The 13993-nt window shown below is 48.1% G+C and overlaps 1 protein-coding gene and 1 long non-coding RNA gene across 2 annotated transcripts in view; one reads left to right on the forward strand and one right to left on the reverse strand.

Annotated features, from left to right (window-relative positions):
• Positions 1-12611, forward strand: part of DNAJC27 (DnaJ heat shock protein family (Hsp40) member C27) — a 34835-nt gene extending 22224 nt beyond the window's left edge. Inside the window, exons 6-7 of the mRNA XM_002710075.5 lie at positions 5416-5576; positions 9332-12611. Of these exons, the coding sequence (XP_002710121.1) occupies positions 5416-5576; positions 9332-9464 (294 nt within the window). The 3' untranslated portion in view covers positions 9465-12611. The remainder of the gene's footprint in view (positions 1-5415; positions 5577-9331) is intronic.
• On the reverse strand, positions 5283-9472 carry LOC138848663 (uncharacterized). The gene is made up of 2 exons (XR_011386746.1): positions 9170-9472; positions 5283-5659 (listed from the first exon to the last, which is right to left on the reverse strand). It is a non-coding gene; the product is annotated as an uncharacterized lncRNA (long non-coding RNA).
• Positions 12612-13993: the final 1382 nt, after the last annotated feature.

Consider the following 13993-nt stretch of genomic DNA (forward strand, 5'->3'; position numbering starts at 1 on the left):
CTTCTGTCTGTTTAGACGAGACCTGGATGATCATCAGTATCACCTGAGGAAATTCTTCAAAACACAGACTTTCAGTCTGGAGATTGATTAGAGCTTAATGTCCCAATAGAGCCTTAGAGTCTGTAGTTTGAAAAAGTTCTCCAGGTGATTCTGAAGATCAGTTGTTTAACAATAGTTATTATACTACTTACGCGGAACAAAGATTTTCTTCAAAACCACCTTTAGTTAGTGGTGTCACATTTGTATGCATAGTAAAATGGAAGCAGTGCTATGGCAAACAGCTTTGCCACAGCTAATCTAATCCTATCTCACAGCCCACAGGGATGCGTTTAGAGAACAGGAGGCCACCATTGCAGAATCCAGCTATTTACACGTGAAAATGAGGTCTCTCCAGCCAAACAGGCAACAGAGGGATGTGTTCTCGTTGCAGTCTGAATAGGTGGTCACGTCTTAAAAACCTACTAATCTGGAGTAACGTTAAGGAAGAAAGCTTTTTAAAACAATAAGTTATAAAGTCAGCTCTTTAATTATAGATACATTTGGAAGTAAGGGTGGCATGAATAATGCATTTTTCTTCCTATGAATATATCTGATATTTTGGGAATTTTTAGCATTTCAAGTAGTATAGCTTATACTATAAAGAGCTGTTCTTAATTACTGAGTAGGATTGTATTTCATCTTTCATGCTGAATTTCCTTCTCATAAGATGGCACTCCTCCTACTAGAAGACAGGTTTCGTCTTTGACTGACAGGCTGAATTCAGATCGGCAGCTTCTCTTTCAGGATCAGAAAAGGTTGATGTTGGCTTGTCATGCTTTCTGTTCTTCTCAGTACACAGGCCTATCTGAGTTTGCACCGCTGTCTGTGCAATGATTCTTAACCATTTGGGTGGTATTGTACAATCTGGAGAGATTTACATGTCTCATCTCATTTGAGACTCAACAACAATGTGTGGCAGGTGTTACTCTCATTCTGTGTAAGAGAGTCTCAGGGTAGAGAGTGGCTTGTCCGGGGTGCGATAGCTGGGGTTACCTCTCTTTCAGCACTTTACAAACATCAGGCCCGTCTCTTCTGCTGATGTTACGTCCCATGAGGCGTCAGTGCCCCTTCTTACTCTTATTCTCTCTCTACACAATGACCTTTTCTTCTCGCTGGTTCTTTCAAGAGTTTCTCTTTATCCTTGGTTTTCAACAGCTGAACTGCGATGTGCTAAGGTGTGGTTCTCCTCACGTGTGTCTTATTTCGGATTTGTTGAGTTTCTAAGATTGGTAGTTTGGTGTTTTTATTTTACTATTATTTTTCAAATATTTTTCTTGGCCCTATTCTCACTCCCTTTTCCTTCTTAGGTTCCAATTACATGTATGCTAGACTGTTTGTTTCTGTCTCACAGTACCTGAGGCCATGTTTATTTTTCTCTTATTTTTTCCTTCATTTTTCAGATTGCCTAATTTCTATTGATTGCACTTAAAGTTCATTGACAGTCTGCTGTTAAGCTCACCACGTACAATTTCCAGCTCAGTACTTTTTAGTTCAGCAGTTTGCATTTGGTTCTTTTGTATGGTGCCCAGTTCTCTGCCAAGATTCTCTGCCTGCTCACCCATTATATTTTCCTTTAATTCTTTGGACATACTTTCTTTTACTTCTTTGAAATAGTTATAATAGCTGTTTTAAAGTGTCTGATAACTCCAGTATTTGAACCACCTTAGGTTCAATTTCTGTTGACCATTTTTTCTCCTGTCTATGAAAAAATTTTCATATTTCTTTGAGTAGTGCTTTTTAGTTGAGCATCAGAAAGTGTGGACACATTATAGAGACTCTAGATTCTTTTGTCTTTCACAGAAGAATGTAGATTTTTTTAAAAGAGATTTTTGTATTTATTTATTTACTTAAAGGGTAGAGTGACAGAGAAGGAGAGAGAGGCACACACACACACAAACACACACACACACAGAAAGAGGATCTTCCATCTGCTGGTTTACTCCCCAATACCCACAACAGCCAGGACTGAAACTGGGAGTCCTAAACTGTCCATCTGAGTCTCCCACGTGGGTGGCAAGGATCCAAGCACTTGGGCCATCACCTGCTGCCTTCTCAAGCGCAATAGCAGGAAACTGAATTGGAAGCAGAGGAGCTAGGACTCCAGCCGACACTCTGATATGGCATACAGGCATCCCAAGCAGTGGCTTCCCCTGTGTGCCACCAGGCCTGCCCCAAGCTTGGGGATTGTGGTTTCAGGAGGCGATTCAACAACTGGCAGGTTACAGTGAACTTGTGGGCTTGATTTTTTGCTTTAGTAGCAAAGACCTGAAGGAAACCCAAAGTAATTTCCTCGCCTTTCTAAAGTGACTCTTTCACGTATCTTGTCAGTTATTGTGTTTGGATTTTGATAGGATGAGTCTAACTTGTCAGGCACATCTAAGTGCTGGGGTGTTAATGCAGTTGAAGGCAATCCCTTCCCTTTGCAAGGTCAAATTCTAGTGTCCTCAGGACAGCTCTGCCCCTGGCACCACCAGACCTCTGGTGTATTGGTTTTGTTCCCAACCCCATAGCAGCTGTTGTCTGGTGAGCTCAGGTGTGTGTAGATAAAGCCTGGCCTACAGCATACACTTAAGGGGACCTCCCACATGGACTCGGGTGCAGCTCTGCATGGCTCTGCTCCCTCCAGTGCCCTAGTCTGCAGCTTGTAGCCACTTCAGCGTCTCACACTCTGATCGCCACCTTCTTAGCTTGGTGGGACTTTGTGTTCACTCAATGCTATTGATCTCTGTGACGTAGTCAGGAAATGGAACTCAGGCAGGGAACCAGGTGATCTGGGGGCTCCTCTCTTAGGGAGTGTCTAGTACCTGCTGTTGTCCACTGCTGGCAAACAGTTGCTCATCTGTCCAGTTTGGTGGTGGTTTATGGCAGAGGATCTGGCCTGTACCGATTAGTTTGTTGTAGCTGGAACTGAGATGTGAAAGTGACATGGGCTTTTGACTTCAGTCCTAGTGTTGTGTATTTCAGACCACAGCTTGTCTCTGTAACCATGTCTGTTCTGAATACATATTCCTGCCTTGGAAATCTGTATTTCAGATGAACCCTGAGGCTAGAAGAAAATCTTACTGATCCAAAACTTATCTGAGAACTGTGTTCCCTTTTGGTTGGCTGTTATCCTTTTATATTAATCTTGAGTTAGGGCTAAATAGAAAGGCTAACAAAAGTATCAATACACCTTTCTGTAAGTAAGTACTTAGAAGTAGTGCTTTCCTGCTAGTTCAATGAAAGATTTGTTTTCCACTGACTTGAAAGACGCATTATGCCAGAAAGAAGCTCAAGGGGACCCTCTTTTGTCTCCATCTCCAGTGGCTTTCCTTGGACATCCCTTCTCATACACCAAGGCTCCTCTCCTTGTTAGGTTACCAAGTTGATTTGCTGTTACTAGAGATAATAAAGACAAAACTAAAAGAAAGAAGAAATTTTTAAAAGATATTAGGAACTATAGAAGAATGTGAAAAAGAAGAGGAGGAGCTTAAAAAGAAGCTGAGAGAAAAGGAGATATGTCAGTTTAAAAGCAGCTGTAAGGCCGGTGCCGCGGCTCACTAGGCTAATCCTCCGCCTTGCGGCGCCGGCACACCGGGTTCTAGTCCCAGTCAGGGTGCCGGATTCTGTCCCGGTTGCCCCTCTTCCAGGCCAGCTCTCTGCTGTGGCCAGGGAGTGCAGTGGAGGATGGCCCAAGTGCTTGGGCCCTGCACCCGCATGGGAGACCAGGAGAAGCACCTGGCTCCTGGCTTTGGATCAGCGCGGTGCACCGGCCACAGCGTGCCGGCTGCAGCGGCCATTGGAGGGTGAACCAACAGCAAAGGAAGACCTTTCTCTCTGTCTCTCTCTCTCTCACTGTCCACTCTGCCTGTCCAAAAAAAAAAAAAAAAAAAAAGGCAGCTATAGTGTATTAACATTTTGAGTAAGGTTATCCAATAATAGTAACATTGCACAGAGTATGAAACATTGGTAAGAGGAAAAAATAGTTTTCACTTTACAAAAGACTCATAAGCATGCAGAGAATGTGAAGTTTTCAGAAAAAGGAAAGGCCATAAGCATATGAAAAGATACTAGTTTTTATTAACATTAAAGAAATGCAGATCAACACTGTAAGATGTGTGAGAAGATGTGTAAGATGTGTAAGAAGTGTGATAATGCCTCGGCTCACCGGGCGTCTGTGCAAACAGGAACTCCCTACGCAGTGATGGGGCGTGAGCAGGGACAGCCTTTCCAGACGACAGCTGTCAAGAAGTAAAGTGCACTTAGATTCTTACTCACCAGTTTTGCTTTTAAGAATTTGTCCTAAAAGCCGTAGCCCCACAAGCACGCAGAGATACACACACAAATATTCACTGAAGCACTGCTAGTAGTGACAAACAGGGAACACTGACTTGTCAGGAGTGGGGTTGATTAGCTGCCGGGTATATGCCCAAACGACTTCAGCAAGTGTATCAAGGAGTTCCACCGTGTTCATGGCAGCACTGTCCAAGGTGTCCACCAGCAGATGAATGGACAAAGAAAATGTGGTGTGTATATATACACACACACACAATGGGATATTCAGCTATAACAAGGAATGAAAGTCTACCATTTGTAGCAAAATAGATGCAACTGGAGGACATCCTGTTGAGTGAAATAAGTTGATCCCAGAACGACAGATACTGCATGTTTTCCCTTATGTGTGGGAGCCAACATTTTTAAAAAGAAAAAAGAAATGTCTGTATGTATCAGTATTGCTGCAAATACAATTCTGTAAAACTTTGTTTTTTACCTTTATCAAACCAGTGGTTATGAATGTTATACTACTATTGAAAAAAAAGACTAGAGTTGGTTAAATAAATTATGGTACAGCCACTTAGTAAAATACTGAGGGGTCACCAAAAGGAACAAAGAAGGTGTCTGTGTGTAGCCGTGAGAAGATTCCAGAATGTGTTACTACGTGTACACAAGGTGCCTAGCTGAGTATTCCCTCTGACCTCTTTTATGTAAATGTTTGAAAAGTATAGTATATATATCCTGGTATACTGATAGAAAATTTTTCTGGAAGGATATTCAAAAAAACATTAACAGTGACTATTGAGGAGTAGGGAGACACGACTTTCATTTCACACTGTTGTTTACTGTTTGGCTTTTTCTGACAGTGTTCATCTCTTACTTTTTCACCTCAAGTTTTCTGAGAGTAAGGCTAATTTTATTTTTAGTCCTTGTACTTGCTCTGTGTTAAAATATATGAATATTTAGATAGTATACAAAGAAAAGTCTTCCAAAGTACATATTTACTTTATTCGTGACTTTGAAGAGTTATTGGAATACAATCAGAAGTCTTTGAGTTGCTGCTTGAAAGGAATTCTTATTTCCACAGTCAGTTCTACTCTCGGATGTGTTTTCTTCTTGCAGACCTTCTATGTATCCATAGTTGATTTATGTGAAAATGGCGGGAAACGTCCTACCACGAATAGCAGCGCTAGTTTCACCAAAGAGCAAGCAGACACCATTCGCAGAATTCGAAGTAGTAAAGACAGCTGGGACATGCTGGGAGTCAAGCCTGGGGCCTCAAGGTAAGCGGTGCTCTAGGACACGCAGTGCTGGGTCCCCAGAGAGACCTGGTCACCAAGGTTACAGTGCGAGCTGTCTTCCAGCGCTAGAAATACAAAGTCACATGGGAATGCATTAAATGGGTGATTCTGCCTCATTGGACCACCCGCATACCTAAGAACAAAGCAGAGAGCCCGGCTGCCTGCTGGAGAAGCAGGGCACGTGTCTGCAGTACAGGTACAGTGGCAGGCGCTCTGCGGCAGTCTGCTTGAAGCAAGAGCCTTGAAGCTAATGTAATCTTTTTACAAACTTACGAAAGGAGATTCTGAAATTACAGAATTTTAGAGGAAGAAAGAATGTTAGCAGTCAACTTATCAAACTGTTCGTCGGGACCTGGGACCCAGTGTGGTTGAACAGATTCACGGGCCCTAGAGTTGGAGGTAGAATTGGTTCTTGACCCTGGGACAGCGTGTGTCTGTCCATCTCTGCCTCTATCTTCCTCAAAAATCCTAAAAGTTCTTCATCTGTGTGTGTAGTTAAGTTGTTCTGTTTTAGCCAAAAGAATTATTCAGGAAGAAAAGAAATATAACCACTATTCTTTGATGCTTGCTTAACAATAAGTTATTATTCCGTATGGTAATATAACTTAATTATATAATACTACTGTTGCTACACATGTTATAATTTCAAAGAGTCTTATTTTGTGCTATAACTCCCCTCCCCACGTTTCTCCCTTCCTACTTGTTTACCTTGATTCCCACAAAGGAAAAAGTGTGTCTTGGAATTACCTTTTCAGCGCCAAAAACTCTCAGTATCTCTTCTGCATTTTGGTCTCTAGCATATCTTGGAGCCAGAAGGAAAGAGGGGAGGCGGGAGGAAGACCGTTACTAGTGCTCACTAATGTGCCCGCAAGGTCGAGGATGCTTTAAGCGTGTGTAGGGACCCCCATGGCCTCATGAGTATAGCCACGAACTGTACCATATCTTTCAAATGTCCTTTTCAACCTTCATAATCCCATTCTAAATTCTTCTGTGTCGTCTCCAGTGGATAGTGGCTATAGAATTAAGAAACTGTGACTCGGTCTACTTATTAATGAACTTAGAATAATATTTATTAAGGAAAAAGAAAGTTGGTTCCTTGTTTATTCACTTTGGTTCTTTGTAATCTTCCAGAATACCCTTGACCCACTGGTTCTATCAACCTAATTTTGTGCGGCATTGAGCACATTTGGGAAAAATCTTAAAACATTTTTCTCCATAAGTTGCAGAGTGTTTTGATATTTGTTCACTGCACCTGAGTGTACTGTCCTTCAACTTTAAGAAAACCTTCATCTTAGGCGGAACTCACATATTCATTTTAAACCTGAATCAGTCATGTTTCCCCCAGACTTTTCCTTGAGAGACTCCCCTGCTACCTAGACATTTGAAAGGCACTTGGGGCGGAGGACCAGGCGTAGCTGACCCGAATGAAGGTGGACACGCTTCCCAGGAAGCAGAGCGGGAAGAGACAGGAAGAGACAGGGTGCTGCACCCAGGCAAGGAAGAAGCCTGGCACTTCAGATGTTTTCAGGGAGGAAACCTACCATTCTTGTTGCTACGTGAAACTTATACATGTAGGGAAACGACACGTAAGCTTCAAGTTTTGTTATTTCTTTGAAAAGCAGAATGACAGATACCCCCCATCCTTTGGTTCATTCCTCAAATGCCTGCAACAGCTGGAGCTGAGCCAGGCCAAATTCAGGAGCCAGGAACTCCTCTGGGTCTCCCAGATGGGGCAGGGACCCAAGTACTTGAGCCAACACCTGCTGCCTCCAAGATGTGCACTGGCAGGAAGTTGGAACAGAGCAGGCACTCCGGTGTGGGATCCATCCTAAGCAGTGTCTTAACATTGCACCAAACACTCATCCCCTTTACATTTTTTTTTTTTTTAAGATTTATTTATTTGAAAGAAAGAGAGAGAATCAGAGAGTCAGAGAGAGATCTTCCAACTGCTGGTTCAGATGGCTTCAACATCCGGTGCTGGGCCAATCCAAAGCAAGGAACCAGGATCTTCTTCCAGGTGTCCCATGTGGGTGCAGGGAGCTAGATCAGAAGTGGAGCAGCTGGGACTTGAACCAGTGCCATATGGGATGCCAGTGCTGCAGGCAGCAGTTTACCCACTATGCCACTACACTGCCCCCCCCCTTAAGATTTTTTTTAATTTATTTGAAAGATGGGAGTGGTGGTGATAGCTGTCTCCCTATGTGCAAGATTAAAACAAAACTCTGGATTGTTCTATGCAGAGAAAGCAGCCAGAGCCCCTGAATGTATGCCTGAGTCATGGAAAAATCTGGTTTTGGCCTCTCCAAGTTGGCATATAAAACTTTGCATCACATACCAGGTACCAAAGCGCGCTCCTTATTTGGAGAACCAAGTCAGAAACCCCTGTGATAAGAAATCAGGCAGCACATCATATGTGTGCATTTAAGATGCTGGAACCCTGAGATACAAAAGGAAGGTAGGGAATAAAACCAGCCAGTGGAGGGGCCAGCGCTGTGGTGTAGCAGGTAAAGCCACCGCCTGCAGTGCCAGCATCCTGTATGGGCGCTGGTTCAAGTCCCAGCACGGTGGCATAGCAGGTAAATCCACCACCTGTAGCACCATCATCCCATATGGTACCAGTTTGAGTCCCGGCTGCCCCACAGTCCCGGCTGCTCCACTTGCGATACCGCTCTCTGCTGTGGCCTGGGAAAGCAGTAGAAGATGGCCCAGGTCCTTGGGGCCCTGCGCCCACGTGGGAGACCCAGAAGAAACTCCTGGCTGCTGGCTCCAGATCAGCCCAGCTCTGGCCGTTGCGGCCATTTGGGGAGTGAACCATCGGATGGAAGACCTCTCAGTCTCCCTCCCTCCACCCTCACCCCCGCCTCTGCAACTCCACCTTTTAAATAAATCTTAAAAAAAAAAAAAAAAAAAAAAAAACCATCTGGTGGAGTCTGAACTTAATCTGACGTGGGAGTGGGAATGGCTGGGCCCTTGGAGGAGGAGGAGGAGGGGGAGGGCCGGTGGCCAGGCCCTGCTTTTGGAGGCGCTCAGTGCCTGGAGCGCTCCTGCAGCGCCGCTGGTTCGCGGTGACTGCCTCTGGAGAAGCCTGGCTGCCCCTGTACCCCGGGCTAGCGCTGACCCCTCTCTCGTTTCTTCCCTGGTCCCTGCACGCTCCCTGCACGCCTCAGCTGCCCCTCCCAGCGCCTCCCCTGGCCTCGGAGGCCTCACGTCAGCCCCTTTTCTCTCCCCCTCCTCTCCTGGGTGCATGTTTGCTCGTCCTGCCAACCCCGTTTATTATCGCTCACCTTCCCTGTTTGCTTCCACAAAGTCCTACTCCTAAGCTGCCCTGCTCCTGCCTTGGCGATTTCGCAGCACCACTCTGTCAGCGAACACCTAGCACCTGTTTATCAAGCCGGGGCGAGGGAGTGCTTGGCCAGCCTCCTTCCCTGTGGGCACACCGGCCAGCTCTGTGCCCTCCTGGCTTCCGCCCTTTCAGAAGCCGTCTCCAGGGCGCCCTCTGCCGGCCCCAGGCCTCCATTCCTTCCGTCCGCGGAGGGGCCCCTTGCTAAGCGTTTCCCTGGCGTTTCTGTACTCACTGTGCATGGGTTACTTCCTCTGCTCTTGTATTACACGCTTACTGCCTGTGGCTTGTCTCCTAGTCTTGTAGCCCGCCCATGGGTGCCGCGGGAGACCTGGCGGGTGTCCCCACGGCCCGCGTGCGGGGCCGGGCGGCACTGACGGAGCGGCTGTCTTCACAGGGAAGAAGTCAACAAGGCGTACCGGAAGCTGGCTGTGCTCCTCCACCCCGACAAGTGCGTGGCGCCCGGCAGCGAGGACGCCTTCAAAGCGGTGGTGAACGCCCGGACCGCCCTCCTGAAGAACATCAAGTAGCAGGCGGGCACTGCGGGGTGGGCCTGGCCAGCCCTGGGCGCCGCGTGCCCCTCGTGGACGCTTTCCGGAGAGCGGCGGGCAGAGCAGCGCTCGCACACGCGTCCCGGCATCTTAGCATGCAGTGCGACTCCACTCTTGGCCTTGTGGGCTCTGGGACTGCAGCGCCCGGTAGGCGCCTGGGGCGGCCTGGCAGGCAAGCTGCTTCTGTCGCAGTGCGTTCTTGGGGGGACTTTAGCCATCGGTCTGTCATTAGCGAGTTCCCGGCCGCCCTTGGGAAGTGAGGCCAGACCCATCCCGCTGTGGAGAAGCAAGCCAGTCTGGAGAGCACCTGCCCCTGGGGACCGGCAGCAGCGCCCGGACGGGAGTCTGCGGGTCACACCTGGGGGTGGTGCACACCCTGTCACGGGAGAGACCAGCCTGGCGCCGCCACGTGTGCGCTCTGACAGCCCAACCCCGCCCCCAGGCTTGTCACTCGTTCTGCATCGTTGGCCACAGGTGGAGGAGGCAGCCAGGTACTCCCCACGCCGCCCTCTTGTTTCTCACCGTTGGCTCCCTGTTTCTCTCTGCCTCTTCCCTGCTTGCTGTTTCACACGCCCCATCTCGTCCATGTGGTTGAATCTCTGGTTTCTTGCCATGGTCTGGGCTCCCAGTTGCTAAAAAGGAATGTTCTTAAACTGTAGCCCGCGGGAAAGAGGTTCCCTGAGAGACACGGGGTCTCTGGCCACGCCTCCTCCTCGGCATACAGGGGTGGCTGGAGAGCGGGGTCGGGCCTGGCGATTCTCGCTGCACTGCAGGGCACCTCTGGCTGGTTAGCATCTTTCTTACCTCTTTGCTCTCCTTACATGACCCGTGTTTTTAGCTGTAACCAAACTGCACTAACAGGGCTTGCAAGCACGTAGGATGTTACAGTGCCGTGAGTTTTAAACAGCCAGCCCATGCTGATTGTCGGATGGGTGCGCCTGGCTCTGAGAACAGAAGCTGCCTCCTTGGGGTCCGCGCGCACTGCGAGCCCATGGGGCTCTTGCCTCTCCCAGAGCGGCTTCACTTTGCACGGCTGTGCTCGGGCTGCACTGCGCTTGCTGCCAGGAACAGGGAGTGTCCATCTCTGGAACCAAAAATGAATGACCTGAGATCTGGTCTGTGACTCCTTGTGGGATTTCCCTCTGGCTTCATAACGAGCTTCTGGGTCCGTGGGACTCCAAGCCCAGGTTGCTTGGAACCTAACTTTTGCTCACAGTCCTCAGCATGCCTCAAACAGAGCTGTTCTCAGAACACAAGGCCAGAAGGATCACAGATGGTGATGACAGCCCAACCTGACGTGACAACACTGAGTACGTGACCGTGTGAGCCTGGTGCCGTTCGTACTGTTATTAAATATAGGGGGGCCTCAGAAGTTCATGGAAAATGTGTATTGTCTGCAAATTCCCCTTTTCCGTGAACTTTTTGAAGCCCCTCCTGCTGACTGGTCACCTCATTCACCCACAGTGAGCAGATGACCGGCCAAGCAGACTCCCGGGCCCCGACCTCGTCCTCCGGGTGACTGCGCGGGGCTCTTAGGCCCTGGGACTCCACACCTTCCCGACTGCCGTAAAGGAGGGCTACACTCAGCTTCATTATGCAAGAGGAGTAGTAAAGTTAAAAAATTGAGCTCCAGGGGCCTAGAATTCTCATTTCCATAATCCTTAAAAGACAGAATATTAAGAAATAGCAAAGCATGGTTTGCAAGAAAAATTGTTCCAGTACTAACTTCATGCAAAACTTTACAGATCTCTATGCATTAACTTAAATTCTTGGTGCAAAACATGGACATTGTAGTTCAGCCTGATTAAAACTTGTGCCAGTTGGGATTTTAAAATACATCAGTGAAAAAATCAACTAGCAGAATAATTTCAGTGACTGAAACAACTTTTATAGAGAATCTTGCTTTAAAAACACAATGAAAAATTTTGAGCAGCAATTATTTAAAAGAAGTAGCAGCCACGTCTTCCATATGGCGAGTCACCAGGAGGTAACAGGTTTTCGACGTGTTGGAAATCCTGGAGGCGTTTCCCATTGCCGGCCCAGCCCACCCAAGCACTTTACAACGCACCCTCCTTCTGTTTCTTCCTTTTTGTGCCTTCTTTTGAATTGGTATCTCAACTGTCAGTATTGTGTTTACGTTGGCATTGTCGTCGTATTTCCTCACGTAAGTGTGTACTTGGTTTTGTGAGCCTGGACACTGAGAAGTGCAGACCTGAGGTGTCCCTGTGTCGCCACCCACGACGAGTCGCTGTCATTCTGCAGACTGCACGCCATTCTTCAAGTCTTAGTTAACCTCAGGACGCTTAACTAGTGTGATCTCATGTATTGAATTCTCCACTGGTAATATTTCTGTCTGCCTACCAGCTAGTTCCTAGTGAGCCATAGATGAGGGAGCTGGGAGGCTGACGGACAGCCCGAGTCAGCCGCCAGCGCAAGCTCCGAGTCGGTCAGGAAGGAGCTGTCCCTCGTAGAGGGCCCTCGGGGGCTCGGGTAAAGGGGACGGGCAGCCAGGAGCAGGTGGCCTTTTGAGCGACAGCGCTGTCTCCCAGCAGTGCCAGTGCTCCCGCCCCGGCACCCCTCCAGCTCACTCTGAGTCTGCTGATGCTTTTGTGAAACTCTTGAAAATGAATTTAGCTGCAAGACAGAGCTAACCACCTTCCACTGTCAGCTTTGCAAAGCCACGCATGGCCCATATGTCTCATAACTGGTATTTAGCACAATTGTAGGCACAGGTAACACTGTTTATGCGTTGTTTTCCATGAAGCATTTCCAGAGACGACAAACGCTTACTCGTGTGTGTGGGTTGTGAGATTGTGTCTGACAAGCAGTGTGATACTGAGCTGTGCAATAGAGGCCCTGCGGGCGAGGTGGCTTTGTTGGAAAGTCTTGGCTTGGGCTGGCTTCCCACGGTGGCTGCTCCCTGGGCATCCCTCCCCTTTGACTGTGAATGCAGAGTCTGTTAAACAAACGAAAAAACCCTTTGCTCTTACAAGGTAATTTACATATTTGCTTTCTTTGGAAATAACTGAAAATGTTAAATCTACCACTTGTTTATGTCTTATATACAGAGTGTCATATGTATTTAAGTTGTGTATTTTTATAAAGTAAAGCCAAATATCAAGCATTGTTCTGTGGGCTGCATTTATTGTTAGGAGTCTTCAGTGTGGAGCGTGGCGGGCTGGAAGCCAGTTCAGGCCCCAGCAGCCATGCCTCTGGGTGAGACAGCTTCCCTTTGCAGTCAGTGGGGTGGAGGAAACTGTTCATGGCCCATCAGGCTGGCCTAACCTTTTTGAGTTTTGATAAAACGCTTCTTATCCCTTAAAGAAGATACTGATAGCACGTTTGCTTTTCTAATTCGGATGAAATGGTTGCTGACTCATTTTAATGGTGCGGATTTGGCTGACTGACGTAACAGTTCACTTAACCTGTCCCCGGGCCCAGGAGCTGAGTGAAGGGTGTGCAGGCCCAGGTCACGCAGGCTGGCAAGCAAGCGCTTTCCCTTCACTCTCAGCGACAAATTGTGACACGTATGCAGAGGTCCGCTGCTCTGCCCGGCGCTCCAGCCTCCTGATGGCAGCCCAGGCCTCTCTGGGGAGCTGCTGTACCCTGCTAACATCCTCTAGAGGGGAGACAGGTTCCAAAGGCTCAACTCCTCCTGTGACCCATGCCTGTGACTCCTGTGCCTGGGTGGGAACGTGACCCAGCCTCGACCCATCGGCCTCCTTCCCTGAGATCTTCCGACCGGGACCAGGACTAGGGAGACAAGTTTCCTCCCAGGAGAGGAAGCCTCCGTGTGCTGGTCACCTGGATTCTAACCTTGGAAGTATTCATTCCTCATGAGGGAGGTGATAGCTCCTACACACCAGGCACCACCCGGGCACTGGAGAGAGAAGCGAAGCACAGAACTGACCAGAATCCCTGCCCTGGGGAGCTCGCCTTCTGCACATGCTCCTTGACTTGCAGTGGTGCAGACTGAGAATACCGTAAGTCGGGTCACCACTCCTCACCTACCAAACGCCAGGCTGAGCAGCACAGCACGCTGCACAGGACCTATTGTTTCTCTGTGTGATCCCAAGGCTGACTGGGTACTGTCTGCATCTGGAGAGAGCATCAGATGGCGTTATCACTAGCCCAGGGCAAGATCAGAATTCAGAAATTAAAGTATGGGTCCTACTGAACGTGCATCACTTTCCTACCATCATAAAGTTGAGAACTCCTAAGTCAAACCATCGTGGGGGCAGCATGTGCCACAGTGGTTTAGATGCCACCAGGGACACCCACATCCAATCCTGGAGCACCTGGTGCAAGGCTCAGCTCCGCTTCCGATTCCAGCTTCCTGATAATGCGCACTCTGGGAGGCAGCGGGTGATGTCTCGAATGGGCCTCTGCTACCTACCTGGGAGACCTAGATTCAGTTCTGGTTTCCTGGTTTCAGCCTGGTCCATCCTGGCTCACCCTCTCTCTCCCTGTTAAATAAATAAAAAATAAAATTTTAAGAAAACATTGTA

Source organism: Oryctolagus cuniculus, chromosome 2 (genome assembly GCF_964237555.1).
Source record: "Oryctolagus cuniculus chromosome 2, mOryCun1.1, whole genome shotgun sequence".
Classification (NCBI taxonomy): Eukaryota; Metazoa; Chordata; class Mammalia; order Lagomorpha; family Leporidae; genus Oryctolagus; species Oryctolagus cuniculus.